The 21255-nt window shown below is 37.8% G+C and overlaps 2 protein-coding genes across 2 annotated transcripts in view; one reads left to right on the top strand and one right to left on the bottom strand.

Moving 5' to 3' along the window:
- Positions 1-2302, bottom strand: part of LOC139733663 (spliceosome-associated protein CWC27 homolog) — a 51046-nt gene extending 48744 nt beyond the window's left edge. Inside the window, exon 1 of the mRNA XM_071644477.1 lies at positions 2180-2302. Coding sequence (XP_071500578.1) covers positions 2180-2221 — 42 coding nt within the window. The 5' untranslated portion in view covers positions 2222-2302. The remainder of the gene's footprint in view (positions 1-2179) is intronic.
- Positions 2303-5867: 3565 nt separating this feature from the next.
- Positions 5868-17572, top strand: LOC139733690 (GPI ethanolamine phosphate transferase 2-like). The gene is made up of 12 exons (XM_071644503.1): positions 5868-6251; positions 7014-7223; positions 7784-7972; positions 8592-8733; positions 9375-9590; positions 10501-10712; positions 11466-11750; positions 12395-12675; positions 13457-13639; positions 15463-15847; positions 16409-16575; positions 17276-17572. Exons 1-12 carry the CDS (start codon positions 6060-6062, stop codon positions 17529-17531), a joined length of 2718 nt encoding a protein of 905 aa, XP_071500604.1. The 5' UTR covers positions 5868-6059; the 3' UTR covers positions 17532-17572.
- The last annotated feature ends 3683 nt before the right edge of the window (positions 17573-21255 follow it).

The raw sequence follows: 21255 nt of genomic DNA, 5'->3' as shown, positions 1-21255 counted from the left end.
AGCGGATTAACACCATTAATCATTTCCAAATGTTAAAGCAACAATCTGTTATTTATTTTTGCATCGTACGGAGCAGAATATTACCGTTATTCATTTCAAACATCCGACATTTATTTCATTATCGAACGGAGCCGAATGTTACTGGGCACTGTCCACTTCCGAAAGTGAAATGAATCATCTGACAATTATTTTATCATCGCACGGAGCCGAATGTTACTGTTTTTCATTTTTGAACGTCAAGGCAGACATCAGACATTTTGGACCATGAAACGTATAGCTGAATGTTACTGATATTTATTTTGAAATGTACCGTAGCAAATATCCAATATTTTTTTTATCATCGTATGGGGCAGAATGTTACTGCTGTTCACTTCCAAACATGCCAAACGTAAAAGCAATCATTCGACATGTATTTTAGCATCTTCCGGAGCTGAATGCTATTGACATTTACTTTCGAACGTAAAAGCACACATCCGGCATTTATTTTATCAGCGTACGGAGTTGAATATTATTGTTATTCACTTCAGAACATCAAAGCAAACATTCGACATTTATTTTAGCATCTTCCGGAACTAAATGTTATTGCAATTTACTTTCGAACATAAAAGCAAACATCCAGCATTTATTTCATCATTGTCAGGAGTTGAATATTATTGTTACTCTTTTCTGAACGTCAAAGCAAACATCAAACATTGATTTTACCATCAAACGCAGCTGAATGTTACTGTTATTCATTTCGAAATTTAAAAGCAAACATGAGACACTTATTTTAGCATCATATGGACATGATGGAGCAGAATATTACTGCTATTTTCTTCCGAACATAAAAACGATCATCTGACATCTATTTTAGCATCTTCCGGAGCCGAATGCTATTGCTATTTACTTTCGAAAGTATAAGGAAACATCCGACATTTATTTAACCATCGTACGGAGTTGAATGTTATTGTTTTTCATTTCCGAACGTCATAGCAAAAATTCGACATTTATTTCAGCGTTTTCCGGAGCCGAATGTTATCCTTATTCATTTCCAAACGCAAAATCAAATATCTAACAGTTTTAGCACCATACGGAGCTGAGTCTTATCGTTATTCATTTCCAAAAGTATGAGCAAACATCCGACATTTATTTTAGTATCATACCGAGTCGAATATTACCATCATTCATTTCCACAAATAAACGCAAAACTCTGACATTTATTTTAGCATCTTACGTAACCGATTGTTACCGCTGTTCATTTTCAAAAGTAAAGGCAAACATCCGACTTTTTTTTTTTTTTGGTGGCGCGATCGGGCCACCAAAATCTTTATTTCTGAAATTTTGATTTCATTTCCGATTTTCACTCAATTCATTCATATAAAAGTTGATTCAATTCAAATTGACAAGCATGCAAACAATCAGTAGGCACTATAACAGACACCTTGTTGAACATCGATAAACGTCGAACATCGATAAACATCGGATAAGTCGAAGAAAATTCGACGTACTCGTACCTCGAAATTCGCGTACGTCGAACCATTTTCTTCAGTCCCGACGAATTCGAGGTATCCGAGTTTGACTGTATGTCACCCGCACGCATCTTTTACGTGTATGTCTATGGGAACATCACGGTCACCCGCACACGTCTTTTACGTGCTAAGTCTATAGGAGAGCGGGTGACGAGTTGCGGGCCCCTTCCTTAGCGCGCAACTTTTTCGCATCGTTCGCCTTTGACGACGATAGCTGCAAATTTTCAATATCGATCAGTGAACTTGTGATTCCATTGGAATTTTCAGCATTTTTCCTGTATGTGAGTTGGATTTCAAAGAATTTCAGCGGCGAAATGTGATTCAATCATGGGCAAACATTAACTATGACGAGGTGCGGGTCACCCAAGTATACTGCACACGGATAGGAGCCAGTTCTCGCAATACAAAATATAGTCACATAATACTAGTAAATAGGTTTAGAATCTATGTGCATTACACTGCAGAGCTCTGCACTGCACTGTAGCTAATTATACCTACATATACTAGATCTAGATGGTGGGGATATGATTCCTGTGCAGCTGTGCAGTCCAATCCAACACATATTTCAGCGTATGGGACACGCTGTTTAAACTCCTCGTATCATAGGTCATTTTTTATGTTATTTTTCGAGCAATCAAGATAATACTTGGATGATTTGATATCGAACCTACCTTTCCATTAGTGGGAGGTTCTTGAATATAGATATTGCTCATGTCAAACTTGTTTACTTGAGACAAACTTGGAGGACATCCACTCAGTAATCAGCAATTTCCAAGGCACCAAATTCCAAACAGTGGAAGCACACAGAACATAAATCCTGCCCTGCTGAATCAGTTTAAGCAGTGACGTCATCTAATGCATATGCATGACCCTGCGGTCGAGCAGCGTGAACTTGCTAGCTGAGCCGCTAGAAATGACATGCAAGAAATTATAGAGCGAAACATGAAAGCAGGAGCGAACGAAATGATAATTTCCAAAAGTACATGACCATTTTACATTAACCCGAAACTTTATAAATTTTACAGGAAGGGGAAAAGTTATCATTTTGCATGTTGCGATTCATCAAAATCTTCCAGACATATTTTCTGCTTATTATACTGTATTTCCAACATGATTTTGAAATGGTAAGATGACACCATATTTGGGGTCTAGAGCAATTACCCCCTGAGCAATTACCCCGGACCCTTCCCCTGGCCCTAATCCTAACCCTAACCCAAACTCCTAACCCTAAACCTAACCCTAACCCTAATCTTTACTCTAACCTTACCACTAACCATAATTTAGCCGGGGGGTAATTGCCCTCTGTAGGGGTAATTGCCCGGATACGCATATTTGAACTGGAAAGTTCAGAGGGGAAACACTTTTATATTTTTCATAGTTGATGTATCATCAGCGATTGTTGGCTATTTTATGTATTTAGAATGGCTATTTTATGTATTTAGAATACAACAAACCTTATTAAGGCAAACGATGAAACAAATATAATAGTAAGAAGAATATAATGATAATGATAATGAATAACATTTATATAGCGCTTAATACTGATGTTCCTAAGCGCATCGATCCGGAAAAAAAAAGAAGTATGACATTAGAATAAAATACAGCATTATGTAAATATACGTATTATATAGTCTTCATTTTGTCGTTGTTGGTCAAACAGTTATCCAGTCACATCTTTAGCATCGACTGTAATCATCTACTCGAATAAAAAAAAAAAAGAACAAACAAAATAAAAAAAAAAAACCGGCAATCATGGAGAAGTAAATGTCACCTGTTATGATTTTCGCTCTTGTTTAAAAAAAAAAGAAGCCTGCCATGTCACTGCATGCCCGTGATTGAATATCATGCATGATTAAATGAGAGATGATATAGACTTAGCTATCATTCTAGCCTTTAATGTGAATCAAGAGGAAGATCTAAAAAAGAGTCTTGACACTATTTTAGTACCTGACTTTTCCCAATAAAAAAAAAAAATAAGTGACTAATGATAATCATAAGCCTAAGTTTGTTTGTGACTCCGCTGTTTGTTACAATCCATGCACACATCCGGGGTTGAAAAGGAGAAATACAAGGCTGCTGAAATACATAAGTAAGAATGGCTCAATATGAATTTAGGGAAAATCAGGACCAGTTGACAGTTAGTCTGAAGAGAAAGTACAATTTTACACTACGATGTACAAAATTGAAAATTGATTCAAAATCGGGTAGAAATTAGGGAAATCATGAAATTTCATAACTACTTTTTTTCTTTTTTTCTTTTTTTACAAAATCATTTCTTTAACAGTCAAAATAAATATGCAAATGACGTGATGATGTCATCGCCTAACAGCTTGTCATATTTCTTGTACATAAAATCTTGAAATATCCATTGTTGTTTTTTTTTTCAACGCAATGATACTGTTGTGCCCATTCATCTCAGATCTGAATATCTCTTGCTGATAATTATCTTGAAGTGGACACACTATGAATAACAATAGCCCTATGTTTTAATGGTAGAAGAATTGAATTTTCGTCAGTTATTTTGTATGCGATAGAAAAAAAAATATGCGAGGTGATGGTGACATCAGCTTACTCATTATACCATTTTAGAACTGATTTACTAAAAAAAAGAAAATATCTTGTTAATCCTATTTTTACAAAAAAAAATCATCTCTGTGCTTACATATTTTTTGATCAAGTTAATTCTAGTCAAGAATTGTCCTAAAAGATTGCAACTGCATTGTATTAGCACAGCATACTACCAAAATATCCTTACAAGAAAAACGGCAAGAGAAGAATAGGCCTGGGCCTGTGGTCCCAATGTCAATGTGTGAAGGGGAAGGTGGTTTGCAAAAGTTGTCTCTTGGGTTTATAATTTATGATTTAGGCCTTCGAAATGAAAGTAACCATTCCTTTGATTTCACACCCATTTTGTATTTTCACCACAAGTAATATAATTTTCTGTTTGTATTACTAGTATGTTGAATTGCCAAACTGATAATATAAGATGATGATCATATAACATAATAATAATAATAATAATAATAATAATAATAATAATAATAATAATAATAATAATAATAATAATGATAACAATAATAATGATAATAATTAATTAATTAATTAATTAATTAATAAAAAATAACAAAATAGAGGCAACCTCACAGCTAGAGAAATTAATATTAATTTAATGACGTCTGAACCCATTCTGATTTTGCTCGTCAGGAACTACGATAGTACAGCCTACAAGCGTGCCCACTCCGCGGGTAACACGTAAACTTTACTGCACTGGTCTAGACTCTAGTGGGGAAACAAGACGAGAGGGAGCGTTCTCTCACCGCATTGTGGCACCGTCCTTTTCCATAGTTTGAAAACTATTAGTAATTGAATCAGTGAGGAGAGGGTTTCTGATCACTCTCCTACCGAATTCTGTGGTCTGTTTATGTTATTTTACAAGCATAGACGTCATATGCTGGCCCTCCATCGAAAGAGTTAAGGTAAGTCCCACATATGTCAACTGGTGTAAGTCGACACCAAGCATTGCACATTTTCATTTCTGAATTAATTTTTCAGTAACAAATAGGCCTACTCAGAGTAAATCCCAAGTAAAACATCCCAGTATGGCTTTGTAAGTGAGCTTAAGGGATTGGATTAGGGGGCCGAAATCAATTTACTTCCTACCTGAACATCATTGTCAGTTCGGGCATATTATTGAAATTGCTTGTTGAAGTTTTCTAGACCTAGCTAGACTAGAGTCTAGTTAATACTAATACATGTAGTTAAATAAATTTAAATTTAATTTACAAAGACTTCTTCTTTTCTTTTCTTTTTTTAAAGAACAGAATTGATTTATGACCTAAATTTAATTGAATGTAAGATACATCGTTATTTAAGCAATTGTATTGATTTTATTCATCTTTTTTTTTTTTTTGGGGGGGGGGATTGAATTAATTGAAGAAGCTAGAACCAAAAGCTAGTTTAAGGTGCATTGTACTTTGTAGTACATGTAATATTTCTAAATGTTATTAGATTGTTATTTTCTCACAATAGAATGTAACTGTAATGTTGTTTTACAGAAAGTAAATAAAAGCAAATCCATTTTGAATCTCGGTTGCCCGATCAGGCCACCAAAAGATAAATTTGGTGGCCCGACGTCAATTTGTAGTGACCTCCAGCCACCGGCCGGGCAACCGCTAATATCGAGCCCTATCTGGTGAGCTGATTATTGGAGTAATGTGACTCTTTTTCTCGTTTATTCTTCGTTCATATTTTCTTCCATACAAGTAGTATCTGGCGGTGATGACTCAAGCACGCACCCTAATCCTTGTCGTCTGTGTGGTTGGAGAATTCCTTGGCTTTGCCATCTTTCTGAAGGGCTTTTTCCCACTCACGACAGCCCGCTATGGCCATGCCACATTCAAGCACCTCCCACCCGAGCCAACTGCCAAAGCCGCCGATAACTGGTCGAGAAAGGAGCTTGACAGTGATGATATTGGGGATGACTTCCTGAGACCCGACGTTGACCTCAACGAGGAAGAGCAGACTGATGCGGGGGCGGAGGAAAATGCGGAGATGGCCCCGCCCATTCCACCCAAGTTTGGCCAACTTGTCATCATGCTGATTGATGGCTTCAGAGCAGACTTTGTTCTTGGGGATAGAGGTCCAACCCTGATGCCTTACACCAGGGAGTTGATTGACAAAGGGGAGACCAAGAGCTTTGTGGCAAAAGCTCATGTTCCCACTGTGACAATGCCAAGGATAAAGGTTGGTATCTTTTTTGTTACATGGTGTAACTTGTTTGAATACAAGCCTACAGACAGCCAGATTTAGATATAAAGAAAGCTTTCATGATAATTACTTGGTATCTGTACAAAATGCTTCCTGCCACTGAATATCTGTTTTTCTATTTTGTCTCTTTTTTTCCCATCAAAGTCAGTACTAAAAACAATCTTGCTTGGTCGAGAAGAATGACTGTAGTATATATATATTCATTATTTGGATATGTTCTTACAAGATTTTTGTTTGGATATGTTTTTTTTTTTTCAGTTTTGCTTATTTTTTTTATTCACTCTTCCATCACACCTATTGAGTTGTTTAATAGGATGTCATAAACTTATGATGAAGAATGAATTTTTTCATTTTTTCCCACTTTTTTGTTTGGATATGTTACCATGCCACGTAAGCATCTGTAACTATAACATGAGTCCATCATCACCTTGAGTGCTCAAAGTGGTAGTCCTTTGTTGGCTCAATCAAATATAAAAATTTTGATTTAGCTGCCTATTACATAATGTGATATTCCAGCATTTTATATTACGATGTACATATGCATATTGACATAGCGTCAAAAGTCAGGCTATAACATGTGATGCACAGTGAGTGAGATTGATTGGCTGATATGGCGTTTAAATAGAACTGTGCTGATTGGTGCTTGCAGAGCTTTTCTCAGCGGCCATACACGTTTTATTCTTCTGGTTTCATTTTTTTTTTCATGTGTATTTTGACTTGTTTGTTTATTCTAACAAGGCCATTACAACAGGAACAGTGCCAGGGTTCATTGACTTCGTCATCAACTTGGACTCGAAGGCGATCCACGAGGACAACATCCTCCTCCAGATGTACCTCAGCCAGAAGAGGATCCATCTCTATGGCGACGACACCTGGCTGCGTATGTTCCCAGGTCACTTCCACAAGTCTGACGGCACAACGTCCTTCTTTGTCACGGACTACACTGAGGTTAGTTTGTCAGACTACACATCATGAACACCTGCCGGAAATATGAATGTAAAATTCAAGAAAATTCACACGTATTTTCCATTGATCCTTGATGTGTCTTCTTGTTGCTACGATATAAAAATGGTAAACCTACAATGTACCGTGGCAATTTTAATAGCAGGATGACCACAAGCCTAAATGTCAAAATGTTTTACCCAGACAGTTACCTTCTACCAGACAAGTACCAACTACCCAGCGATGTGAAATGGCCCTGTCCTCATCTTTTCTCTAATGTGAAGTGGCGGCACTATTTCATTGTGGGCAAGATTCTTGACTTTCAATTGGAGGTCCCAAGTTCAAATCCTGTCAAGTGCCTATGCGTCCCTGGACAAGAAGTTTTTACCAATAATGTCCCTCTTGACCAAAGTGTATAAAACTGTACCTGGTTATGCTAGGATCATAGTATTGGCAGGGTCCTCTGGTAGAGCAGTGGCAACGCTGAAGAGGCTACCCTGGATAAAAAAGACCTTTTTATTATCATTATTGTCAGTATTGTAATGATGCATTTGCTCTGATCACAGGTTGACAATAATGTGACCAGGAATGTGGAACCGGCCCTTAAGAGTTCAGACTGGGACACCATCATCCTCCACTACCTTGGCCTGGACCACATCGGTCACCTGGGTGGACCTTACAGCCCACTGGTCCAGCCCAAGCTGAAGGAGATGGATCTGATGGTCAAGACCATCCACCAAACCCTTGTCCAGCAGGTTAGGAAATTCTACCCTTGTAAGTCCCCAAATAGATTTATTGAATGAATGGTATGTACTTTGGTACCATTAATAATGAATTAATAGTTGTCTGCACTTTAATAGCTGCATTACATTGCAGTAGTTTTTGTGTACAGTTCAGTTAACTTCTCCGACATTGGTGTTGGGCGTGGAATCTTACAAAACTGGCTGCCACAGAATTAAAATCATGTTACCATTTTTTAAAACAAGTAATGTCCATTACATGGTTGGACTTTTGTAGAATTATCCACCCACCATATCCTTTGAATAGTCCATAACACATTCGGCATCATCTTTAACCCGTTGAGGACGGACTGATTTTGCTACAACACGCATTTCCCATAGACACCTGCCCGAGTATACTCGGGACTCGTCCTCAACGGGTTAATATGACTTTTAGACTGTTCTGAAGTTATTGTCCAGTGGACGATTCTTATTTACTGATGCCCTTCATAATTCACATTGTTTGTATACTGATGTTTATATGCAGAGAGGAAATATGAAACAGTCTGTCCACTGTGTACCAGAAAATATGATGTTGAGCCAGCTTCAAGCAGCTATTGCTTAACCCCTCTGAGTACTCTTGTATGTTTGGCAGGACTTGGACAACACCCTCCCCTCCCTGCTGGTCCTGTGTGGTGACCATGGAATGAGTGAGGGTGGTAGTCACGGAGGGGCCTCACAGGGGGAGGTCCTTACCCCTCTGGTCTTCATCAGCTCTGCCTACTCAGAGGGTCGAGGTATGATGTGTTCTCCTTTGCTATGACCTCCAGGAAAATTAGCTTTGAAGCAAACAAATGAACAAAAGGAAGAATTGCTTTAATGTAAAAGCTTCATGGTTGACATTATAATTAAGAAATTAATCTTTCTTCTTTCTAGCACAATAAAAAACAGGAGTCATATTTTTTTTTTCTCTCTTACATGTCCCTTGTTGAGAACGAGCTGATTTGCCAAAATGCACATTTCCAAGAGACACCTGGCCATGTATACTCAGAATTAGTCTTCAAAGGGTGAAACACTGTAAATCTGTTGTGCCCTGCTCATCTCCAATTGCCTTTTTGTTTAATTTTCTGAACAAGGACTTTATTGTATCACTGGTAATAATCTGTTGTAGATACAGTAACAAATGAAGGTTTACAAACACAGTGGTAGTAAAACTGATGCTGTTGTGTCAATCATTTACACAGTGCAGCTACAGATTTCTAGGTCACCCTACTCATCAGCTGAAGTCTGGTTTGATGAATGTGTAGGAGAGTTTCCAAAAATAACCATTTAAAGTGTAGCCATTAGTATTTGGCTGCACGACATATCCTGCCAAAACATCCCTGATTTACTCTACCTCCAATATTTTACTAATATGATCATTTCCCCTTGATATCAGGAATGCTAGAGGCGAATCTCCAAGTGCAGCAGATTGACTTTGCCCCAACCATCTCTCTCCTCCTGGGCCATCCCATCCCCCAGAACAGCCTGGGGTGCGTCATTCCGCAGGCCCTTGATGGCAGCCTGGCAATGCAAGAGCAGTTGAGGGCGCTGCAGCTGAACGGGTATCAGCTGATGGCTGTGCACCAGATAAATTCAGGCAGGGTTGATGAAGGTGAGAGGTCAGCAAATGGGCAAAGTAAACAAATGAAACAAACAAAATTAGAATTAACCCATTCCTTACGGGAACCTGGTATACCAGGTTCCTGTGGGAGCAACTGATATACGGGAACCTGGTATACCAGGTTCCCAAGATAAAGGCAAGAGTGCCTGCTTTTGTGGCCTAAATTCATGGTTTTTTTTGTGTTAAAATGCCGAGAAATGTTGGTTTGATAAAAAGATCAGAGTTTATTCTATCAGCATTTGTTCTCCTTCTGTTTGAAAAGTGCATATTCCACCGTATTATTTACCTTTTTTTCTGATTTAGTTGGTGCTTGTTCTGCTGTAAACTTGTACGAACATGTACATAGCGATCACTGACACATGTAGTTGAAAGGGGGATACAATGTACAGCTTGACTGCTTTCACACAGGTGGATTACCGACCTGTCTGCCATTTCTGTCGATGGGCAAAAAGAATCTCGTTTGGAGGCATTAAAGGCACTCAGAGAATTGTGGAAGGAATGGGTTAAATGATGTAGCAATTCCCCCTGAAACCACTGTGACACGCTAGTGAAGAATTAAAAGAAGACATAAGTGTTTTAAAAGAATACTGCAAGATGGAAAAGATCATTTTCTGTTTCACACGTTGAAACTAGCGTATTGTGAAAACAAGAAAAGTATCTGAAATGTTGTGATAACTAGAATGTTGGATGTTTGTTGTTTTTGCTTTCATGGCATTTTTTAGTTGTCAACCAACCCTGAAATGTCAAAATTTAAAGTTCCATTTTCAACAACTCACTGTGGCTACTACTGAATAGTGTGGTCTACTGCAAAGGGAATCATGCATATAAAAACTTTGATGAGACATATGATACCTTATTAAATTAACGTGTGAGTACAATGCATAACTTTTCTCCCCCAAAGACGCCAAGCTGCAGCTAATGCAGGCTGTCCGTCTGCACGCCAAGTGGTTGCAAGTAGAGACTGGTGTCGCATCTCAGGTCCATCGTGACCTCGGGGAGAGAGCAGTGGAGCAGTATATGAAGGCACTACACACCATGCGAGATAGGATCATGGCATCACTCTCCCAGTATGATATGCATGCAATTATCTCTGGCATCTTTCTACTGTGGGTGGTGAGTTCGCTTTCTGATTCTTTAGAGCTTATGGCAAAGTCTGCAAACGATTAGTTTTCTTCACCTTGGAACTGTTTAGATACAGCATTCTGATCTTGTGCGAGCAGCAAAGCTTTAAAAAACAGAAAGATGGCTTGCATTTGTTATAGATTTTTTTTTTTTTGGGGGGGGGGTGTGGTGTGGGTAGCTACTTGACACATGATAGCTAGCAGGTAAGACAATGGATATGTAATTTATTGCCCAACTGTGTTGTAAAATTATGCAGAGTGGCTTCTGTTTACATATGGATGAAAAAGAAATTAAGAAACTCCAAACTTGACTTTGTTACCATAAATTCAAGTTGTTTGTGGAGGAGGAATGGATTGAAAAATACTTACCCAAAACTTGCCAACTCCTTTCCCTTTTGGACAGAATCTTTCAAATTTCTGTTATGTGAACAATGATGCACATTTACATTTCTAATTTGCTCATAGATGCATGACTTGGCCATGGAAATAGAAAAAGGAGCTCTTCTCTGATGTAAATGTGTATTAAAATCTCTCATTCTCATTTCAGTTTTTATGTGCAATGTAAACAGTGATGGAAATTTACATTCCTGATTTGGTAAAAAATGCATGATGTAGTCATTGAAATAGGAAAAAAGAACTCTTCTCTGATGTCAATGTGTATTAAAATCTCTCATTCTCATTTCAGTTTTTATGTGCAATCTATAATTTCCTTTTGCTGTTTTTTTTTTCTTTTTTTTTCTGTCAGGTTTTCTTTGTGTTGATCCTTGAGATGGCATCCTCCCAGGCCAATAGACCCAGCTCCCACCTCACCAATATGGCCGCCATCTTCACGGTTTGTTGCCTGGTAACCGGGGTTGTCCAGGTCGGGCTGTGTGGTGGTGTGGGGGGCACCCACAGGGACGTACTGTGCTCGTCATCTGGAACTTCCATCTTTTTGTTGGTCAGCTTTGTGGCGACGTTTGGTTTTGTAGCCTCGCTTCTAGTGTCCTCCCCACCCACTGTCTACACCCACCTTATTGCCATGTGCAAGGTTTGTCATTCTCCATCTTCTCATTTGTGTTTTCTCAGAAGTCTGTTTCATTCTTAGAATTACGTTATCCTAAGAGTAGTTAAGGTATCTCTTCATTCTCAATGTGATGGAGATGCGCAAAGGTCAAAGCAAATAAAAATTCACATTGTCTTTTTGTTGTCTGTTGCTATCATAATTGTTCCAATTTTCCTTTAATATGGATATTGTTGTTGTTGTTGTTGTTGCTGTTTGTATTGGGCCTATACATTATATGCATGTAATTACAATTGAGGTGCATGACCTTTCATAATACAGCGACAAATTATAGTAATTGTTGTGCAAAGACACAAGTAATGATGTAATGAGTATTTATGAAAACATGCTAGAACATTTAATAGAAGCGAGTTCTCTGTTTGGGAAAGAAAATGTTTCCATAATTGTCTATTGGTTTCAAATTTGATGTTTCACTAATATGTCAATCTCCAGTGGGAACAGTTAAAAACTTTTTTTTTCTTTTGGTTCTTACAAAGCAGTTAGCAAACTGAATGTGCCTACCCTGTATCTTTTAAAGAAAACATGAATGAGTAAATAAATAAATATATCAAATGAAATCATAGCCATATATGAAAACCTCTGTTCCTTTATGTTTCAAAATCTTCTGTCAGTACCCCACACAGACCGGCACAGAAATCTTTTTCATATTTGGGAGTGTGCTCCACACGTACAGCCTTGCATCCAGCAGTTTTGTGGAGGAGGAACACCAGACGTGGTACTTCCTGACTACTACCCTGATGCTTGGGGTTTGCGTGTCTGGCTGTATCTCCTGGCAGCCAAGTCTAGTTGGGGGTGCCCTGGCTTGTGCCGTCCTGCTGAGGTTACTGAGAGGTTGGAACCAAACGGGGGTGGAGTGGGTCAATGAACCAGACATAGGGGACTGGTTTGTCAGGTTGGTTACTATTCTAAAGACAATATATTTCACAGAGATTATTTTCACAAATTTGGTGATTTTGTAGATTGAAATTCATTGATTGCTTCTTAGCAATAGTGACAAAGCAAGAAAATATTGCCTCCCATAATGGAAATGTAATGTGTATAGCCTTCAAGGTGAGAAATAGCTCAAGATTCTCTATAAACGGACAATAGCGTTTTCTTATATGAATATAATTGCAGTGGTTCTTGAATGCATATTCAGCCTCTTGTGACATTGTCTTAAGAGTCTGGAAATGTTATGCTCACAAACGTATATGGTGAATACAGTATTTGATTCTTTCATATTTAGTGTGGTTGAGTCTAGCATGTGGCCACTTGGCTAGAATAAGGTGGAGTCGTGTGAGACATTATTGATGTATTGTAAAGCATTCTAAACCTGGTATACCAGGTTCCTGTAAGGAACGGGTTAATAACACAAACTTGAAGAGCACAGCCCCAATCAACATTCAACTGTTAGTTTTTTAACCCGTTGAGGATGGAACGATTTTGCTATTGCGTGCATTTCCCATAGACATCTGCCCGAGTATACTCGGGACTCGTCTTCAACAGGTTAAATCAGATAATTTCTTAGGCATATTGACCATGGCGCGATTGTTTTAGAGAGGCAATTGTCCAGTCAGTAGCCATTCATGCTATGTTATTGTGAGATGGGAATTCTTTTTCCACAGAACGAGTTACACTGTAAAAGTGATTTTGACTCTATCTCACAGTATATTCATTTGTTTTGTTTATTCCAGGCTAGAGAACAAGACATACCTAACTCTCCTCTTGGTGATATCACTGACCATCATCTACATGGTGACCGCACTGGGCAGGGGGAGACAACAGCCATTGCTGGCAGCATCACTGGTGGGAACACTCCTCTACAGGAATGCTGTGGGCACAGTTGCCTTGCCTGCCCCTCTTCCATCGTCGCCCAAGTAAGATCATGATTTCATATAACTCTGTATATGAATGAGCACTCCAGTGGGGTATAAAGAGAGTTTTTAGTTGTTGTTTTTTTCCCCAGAGTTATTCCACATGATAAATCTCTCTGTTTACTATTAGAAACAGTAAAGGAGTTAAAGGGATCATATAGTTTTGGTTGAGACGTAATTTCAGGTTTCTAACAATTTTTGGTGAAATGATAAGAAACCTCTTATGAAATATGAAAGAGCAAGTAATCCCACGAGGTATCAAGCATTTATTTGATGAAAATTGGTTTTAAACTGGCTGAGATATCCAAAACAGAGCAATCCTAATAAAAGGTAGGTCCCACCTTTTATTACGATCGCTTTGTTTCACTTTGTTTTTGAATGTCTCAGCCATTCCAAAACCGATTTTCATCAAATAAACTTTCAATTCCTCTTATAATAGTATGTCCTGTACTATTTCATAAGTGGTTTCTTGATGTCGTGCAAAAAATGTTAAAAGCCCAATCCTTATCTCCACCAATACTATACCATCCCTTTAAATGCAAAAAATAAAAACCAATTGTATTTCTTTATTTGTGTGTTTGTGTATGAGTCACAGTACAACTTGAAATAATCAACTTCTGTTCTACATACCATTTTTGTGTGCAGAGTTGTAAAGAATAGAAGGAAGATATCTTAATGTGTTCTTTACTACCCATGATTTCTAGTCTTTACCAGATTATACCATAGCTATGAAAAAAAAAATATATGATCTTATATGATAACAAAAATAAGTGATTTGATAATAAACTTTAACAGTAGATGTTGTGATTGTATTCCAAAGAAACAAAAACTAGGTCCAGGGTCAGCAAACCCACAAACTCCTCAGAACTCAAAACAAGTAACAGGTGTTTCTGTGTCTAAATATTCTAGGTCCCTGAACTTACCCTTTTGTCCCTCCTCAAAACTATAAACATTCAACAGGTGTTCTGTGTGTATGTGTTTGTGTAAAACAAAAGAAACATATCCCCAGACCCTGCCATTGTTTCTTTTGATTTTGTTTATTTAAAAAAAAAAATCCCCAAACAATAGAAATCACAGGTGTCTTCACCAAGTTCTGATCTTTGTCTAGAATTATGACCACAATTGTCATGCAACTGCCAAAGAATCAACAGAAAATCAATACTACACCTGTCCATCAAAGCCAGCCACATGTAGATATTGATTTTCTTTTGTTTCTGCCAGTCAAACTGAGCTAAGAAATGAACAATGTTTTCTTGACATATTTGACAAACAAGTGTAAGCAGGCTTGTTTTTGTTTTGTTCTTTTTGTTTGATTTTACAACTACATGATTTACATCTATATGGGATTCTGACAGACTTTCAAAACAAATCTACTAAGTTTGTCAACCTTTTAACCTCTTCAAAAGCAGGATCTCTTGCATGGTCTCTTGAACTGATTCTTAAGCAATTTTGTTTTATGTATCATCTTATGATATTACCTATTTCTGACACGTTTTATTCATTTCTGTGCAGACATGGATGTGATCTATATATATCATGTTATGCCGTAATTATATCTATTCTCAGCATTTTCAAACTTATCCCTTTATTCCTCTGTGGCGTCAAGTACATGTAGAACATACACTACTCATTATTCTTAGATTATGACCACTATTATAAGCAATGAGTATTTGGCATTAATGATGCAATTTTTTTGGAATTCATCATATTTATATCCAAGTATTCTCGCATTTTGCAGCTTCTTTCACTTTCTACAAATTGAACATTGCTACCGTTAATAAGAAATCATCCTTATTCTGTGTTTCTCACTTTAATTCACCCTGCAGTGGAATCTTAGAAGCATGGTTTACCTACGCTGTGATCATATTATCACTGGTGGTCAGTGTCGTAAACTGTGGTAGGATCTTTGTGTCGAATCCCCTCCCTCCTCGGACACACGCTGACCGCCTGAGAGGGTTTCTTGACTCAGAGGCCCAGCCCCCATCAGGATGGGATGTTGCTAGTATTCCAGCACTTCTCCTTGGCGATTTCCACACGGCCCTGACAATGCTTGCTGCCCTCATACTGCGGCCGCACAACAGTGCTGTACTGGCCATCCTGGTTCTACTGCAGTACGCTGTCCATGGTTACCTGTTGCCACGGTTACAGTGGAAATTGTGGGTGGTGACACTGCTGCATGTTTGGATGGGGCAAGCTGCTTTCTATGGACAGGTATGTCTTTGTCTCCATCTTTGGCTATTTTGAATCTTCCATAGCTGTTGATGACTAAGTGGCGTATGTCACTCGAGCAATAATTGCTGATTTCACGGCTGTGTGTGTCAACTTAACATTGCGTAGTAGCAAAGTTGAAATGAAAGTGACCACCATGTAGATACTCTGATTAAAGTAAGCTTGCATTTTGAGTAAGAATGAAAAGCAAACATAAATACAAACAAAATTAATTATAACAAAATTGTAGTCAATTTACATTATTTGAAGAAGAGAGTACTGGATGTATAAAAAAAAAGAAAAAAAAAAGAAAGAAATTTAGCTTTGCGATCTGCCTTTTCCAGTGTTCTTTTTTTTTCAGACACACTGAATAAATATTCCTGTGGGGTTTTTTTTTCCCCTTGTTCTGTGATTTTACCAGGGCAACCCTACTTGTTTATTATGTAAGTACAGAGTACTGGTATTAAAGAATAAACCCCTAGTTTTGTGATATGTTTTTTGTTTCCAGACAAACTGAATAAATCTTCCTGTGTTTGTTTTCTCCATGTTCCATAATCCTACCAGGGCAACTCTAATAATGCAGCCACCATGGATATATCAGCTGGATATGTTGGTCTGGAAGGCTATAACCTGATGTTGGCCAGTGGTCTCACTTTTATTGCTACCTACTCTGGTCCTCTGTTGTGGTTGACAAGGCTAGCTGTGTATATGGTCACTCAACACTTAGATAGGTAAGGGTCACTCTCTATGTGTGCATCAGTGGTAATTCATTCCTCGGCAGAAATGTATTTGTCAGCAGAAGTGTATTTGTTTTTTAAATGTTGCAGGACACTTTTGGAGTTGTGGCTAAGTACCTAATATTCGCAGTAATTCTAGTTTTGTGGTTTCAAAACAATTGAAAACTCTCTCGATTGTCAACTTTGGCACAGCCCCTCATATACCCTTGTACGAAGCCCTGGCTTGACGAAGGTGTTTTGTTGGCATTTTTGCCTTAATTCCCTCCCAACCATGGCAGTAATGTACAGTAAGGTACATGTAGACACACCAAGTCAAGTTAAAAAAATAAGAGAAAAATGAGATCGGGCTGGTATTTGCCAAATTCACAATACGCTAATATATTTCTTCTCGCAATCCAAGTGCCATGTACAAGTGTGCATATCATTGCCAAGGTGGGAATTTGTTATTTGTGCAACTTGAAAAAAAAAAAATGCTGATTGCTCTTTCTTTTGCTGCATTTTTTTATTGCAAGTGTAGCCACGCATAAAATTGTCTAACAATTTCCAGTTCATGAAATTTGCTCACAAAATATGTAGCATCCTCATTAGTGTGTGAAGCGAAGTATGAATGAACACAAAGAAGTGTACGACAATGCACTTGATTGGTGGGATAGACCAACACTAGGACTCTTTTTGTGTATGTGTCCATCTACAGACTGTCCAGTGCTGTGGAGGAATCATGTTTCACCCTGGCCTTGAGTAGGGCCCTTCCCGTGGCCTCCTACACTGTCCTAGCAACCGTCCAGCGATACCACCTGTTCGTCTGGAGTGTGTTCTCTCCAAAGCTCCTCTACGATGGCGTGCACACGAGCCTCGTGTGCGTCTCGATATTGGTGTCCGTTCTCTTCTGTACGTTACTGGAGAGAGTGGGGATACTGCGGACTTTCAAGAGTGACCTACATTCCAGATGAGAGTGACTGCAGAGGTGGTTGAAAGCCAAGATTAAGTGTCACATGGTGGTGGTTATTTAACCTGTTGAGGAGACTGATTTTGCTATATAAACACACATTTCCCATAGACAATTGCCAGAGTATTCTCGGGTCTTGTCTTCAACGGGTTAAAAAGAGACCACAAATACTGAAAACATTACTGTGTGTATGTGAGTGTATGTGTGTGTGTGGCTGTGTGAAATAGAGTTGCAATAATATGTTATAGAATGATCTGTTGACTTTCAGTGAATTCACCATGTTTTCATTCCAAATTTTACTACATTTATCCTTAATACAAAGAGTAATGTTGCAATAGTTTCTCATACTTGTTTATTTCACATTTCTTTTACAAATAATTTATTTATGCTTGGTTGGTTTGTGTTTACTTCCATCATGGTGGAGAAGAACAGAAACTTGGTTTGTTTTGTGTTTCCTTTACCTATGGGGAACACGAAGAACCTTTGATCCTTTCCCCATCAGTATCAGTCAAAATTATTCTTGTTTTTATCCTTCTGACATTGCAACAATCTTGAAACCAAGACAGGATTTAATCACACAGAATCATTAAGAATGATTTCACTCTCTTTCAGCATTCATTTATTTATCTAATTTCTGTCTGTCTGACATCCATTGCATGGATTGTTGAGGTCAAATAGCATGATGTACAACTTGAGTGAAACCAGCTTGTGTTTCATTGCAACTCTCACAGTCCACTATAATTCATACAGTGCACTTCCATTATAACAAACACAGTCATAATGAAATTCTCCATACAACAAAGTAAAAACTAAGGTCCCAAAAGTATCATCTACAATGTATAATTACCTTTATGTACTATATAATGAAATTTTGATGTAAGAAAGAAAACTGGCAGTCCCAAAGACTTTGTTGTAATAATGAGAGTGCTCTGTACTTGAAGCAGCCATGAGATGGGACATTTGTGCAAATACAGCTTGGCTGGTTGTACCATAACAAGGTCACACAACATTGAACATTCTAATGCCAGTTACATGATTGAGTGAATATCATGTGCAATTATGAAGAGAAATCAGTAGTCACACTTGTCTTTCAGCACACTGCAAGTGATCCATGGAAATACAGGTAATGATGTTACTGTGCACAATAATCAGATAAAACTGCAACATAAAAGAAAGCAACTGCGAACCTTTAGTTTCTCTGTTTGTCCTACCAAAAGGATCAACTAGTTATATGGATGTGTTGCACGTGCTTAGCTCAAGTGAATTCAATTAGAAGTTAATGTTTAATTCTTTGATTTCATGGGAAAGTTCGCCATTTAAGCTGTACCTCCAGAACTATTCTTTTTGTTTTACATCACTTTGATACACCACAACCTAAGCCAAATACTACAGTCATGTATTTTGTTTTTATCACAAGTCCTCTATACTTTATCACAAATAATTCACATGTAGGCAGCTGTATCACAAAAGGCAAACTTTTGATATGTTCCTTGAATCTAAAGAGAGAAATAATTTGATGTTTTAATTTTAATTTTGGGTACACAGGATGCCACACTATGATGAATTGATTGATCATCTTGTTTATGATTTCAAATGAATTCAGAATAACAAATATATCTGTTGCAACAGCAGTATAATTATTGACTTATTGATTGATTTATCATTATGATTATTTTACAGTTGTGATGATTCAATGGCGGCAATCACTATTTGAATGGAATCATAGTTGAACTATTGACCAAACAGTAATTCTTGTACACAATAAACCAATGGGAGAGTTGCAAAACCATGACATCATGTAATCTAACCTAATCTGTATATCACATGATGGTGGTACAGTATTACTGTTTCATACAAGCATATGAAAAGTTGTAATAATTGTGCACCTGTCTCATTCATTTGTTTCATTACAACTCTTTCTGCTATGTCCACTGCTTGTAAGAGGAGATTGACATGCCATGGAGTTACCTTGTAGTGTCACAGTACACCACATTACTGCTCATCATACAGACGGAATAGCCTCTTTCCTGCCACAAAGCTAATTGATCTTCTGTCCAAACTAGCTTGCAGCTTTGTTTGTACATGTACCACTCAATAGCCAGGATGTCATCTTGGTTCTGACTCGTATTATGTGATTGAGGGAATATTTGGACACATTCCAGTGTGCATTTCCTTTTCAATTTGATGTAAGTTTAATTCTGGGGACATGTGCACTTCAGAAATGGTGCTAGGCCAATTTAATATTTCATGTATATTTTTGTTGGATTTGCAGAGGTGCCTTGTAGAGTATGATTTAAATGTTGCGCTTTATAAGTGAATTAAAGGCATAACTTCCAAATCATGAGTCTGTCTTAAAAGTTGCCCTTTATTTACTTCTGTACTTAACTCATTCCGTACGGGAACCTGGTGGCTTGTGTATTAAGTCTATGGGCATTTCAGAATTCAGTATGGAATGGGTTAATTTAAAAGAAATTAGACAAATGGTTGCACAGTCGCGAGAACCCATCAATAAATTGTTTCACTTTCCTTTGCCCAATAAAATGTGTGAAGAAAAGGTCATATCCAGGTAGATGAAAGATATATTTTATATCCAACAACTCATGATTTTTTTTTTCAAATAAGTACAGAAGAGTTCCATGCTTAGTGCTGACATGTATACAATGTACATTGTAAATGTAGACAATAGTATTTGTTGCACATACACAATATTTAATTGCATTTTCATACAAATTTTGAAACTCATCATATAAGCACCAACAGATGTTTTATGGTCACAGGTACAATATCTCTATATGCTCTACATTTTGTCTTTCCTTTTTCCCACTGCTACAAAAACAAACATTGGAAAACTTGTCTACCTTAGCTGATGCTTGAACAATTGAGGCAGAGTTCAGCTACTGCTTATAGTGACAACTTGTCTAAGGAAGCTACAACTGTATGTACGAACACAGCATGCATTTTTTTGGCCAGCTCAAGTAGGAATCTAAGTGAATGATGTCATTGCACTCTGTGCCAAACTAACCAACACCCAATAGTATCATTTCTCTCTTTATGCTACTGGAACAGATACATGGTTGAACTAAGCCTGTATCAAAGGGCTATGAGCTCAGGATTACATGTGTAAAATGAAACCAAAGCAAACATACTACTGTACACTCTGTAATGATGCTTATGACTGCTAAAATAAACCAAATGGACTATCTCAAATGCTGCAGGGGGATTTCCAGTGATTATGAGTCATGTGCAGCAGTAAATCTTTACCAGTCAATCTGGAGCTCAAAAAAGCCAAACAGCATTTGCATTTACAGTTAGACCACCAGACTAGCATGACCACTCATTGATCAATGGTGTGCCATTCCTTAAAAATTGTACTAATTATGGCATGACATAGATTTACACAAATAATTTTATAACTATGATGTAACATCATAAATAGCATCACTCTGTAAATGCACTTCTAGACAGAGGTACAGCAATTTTCACGGAATGGAGAATTCAAATGCTTGGCCCTCCATGACTTTGCAGCCTTGTGTATGATTAGACAATCTTAAGCTGGTCCACTTCCAAGAACAAAAGCTACCAAGTCTTTTGATTTTCACAGTACTAAAATGAATCGCATCATCCTCAAAATGCATCATCCTCAAGTCCTGCTGCCACTTGATTATAATCTCTCACAATGTTCTTCTGCCCATTAATACAAAATGAGAAGTCAAACATGTGAGCTCGAT

The sequence above is a fragment of the Diadema antillarum genome, unplaced genomic scaffold, assembly GCF_040938485.1.
Source record: "Diadema antillarum isolate AM-2024a unplaced genomic scaffold, OU_Dant_1.0 seq00000486_RagTag, whole genome shotgun sequence".
Lineage (NCBI taxonomy): Eukaryota > Metazoa > Echinodermata > Echinoidea > Diadematoida > Diadematidae > Diadema > Diadema antillarum.
Note: the sequence above shows the minus strand (reverse complement) of the source record. Positions and strands in the feature narration are given on the sequence as shown.

Bases quoted from the DNA above. Each gene is read 5' to 3' on its own strand.
- LOC139733690 (XM_071644503.1), top strand. From the start codon at position 6,060: ATGGCCCCGCCCATTCCACCCAAGTTTGGCCAACTTGTCATCATGCTG. The intron at 15,848-16,408 runs GTATGTCTTTGT...TAATCCTACCAG, and splicing joins AAGCTGCTTTCTATGGACAG to GGCAACTCTAATAATGCAGC. The intron at 16,576-17,275 runs GTAAGGGTCACT...GTCCATCTACAG, and splicing joins GTCACTCAACACTTAGATAG to ACTGTCCAGTGCTGTGGAGG.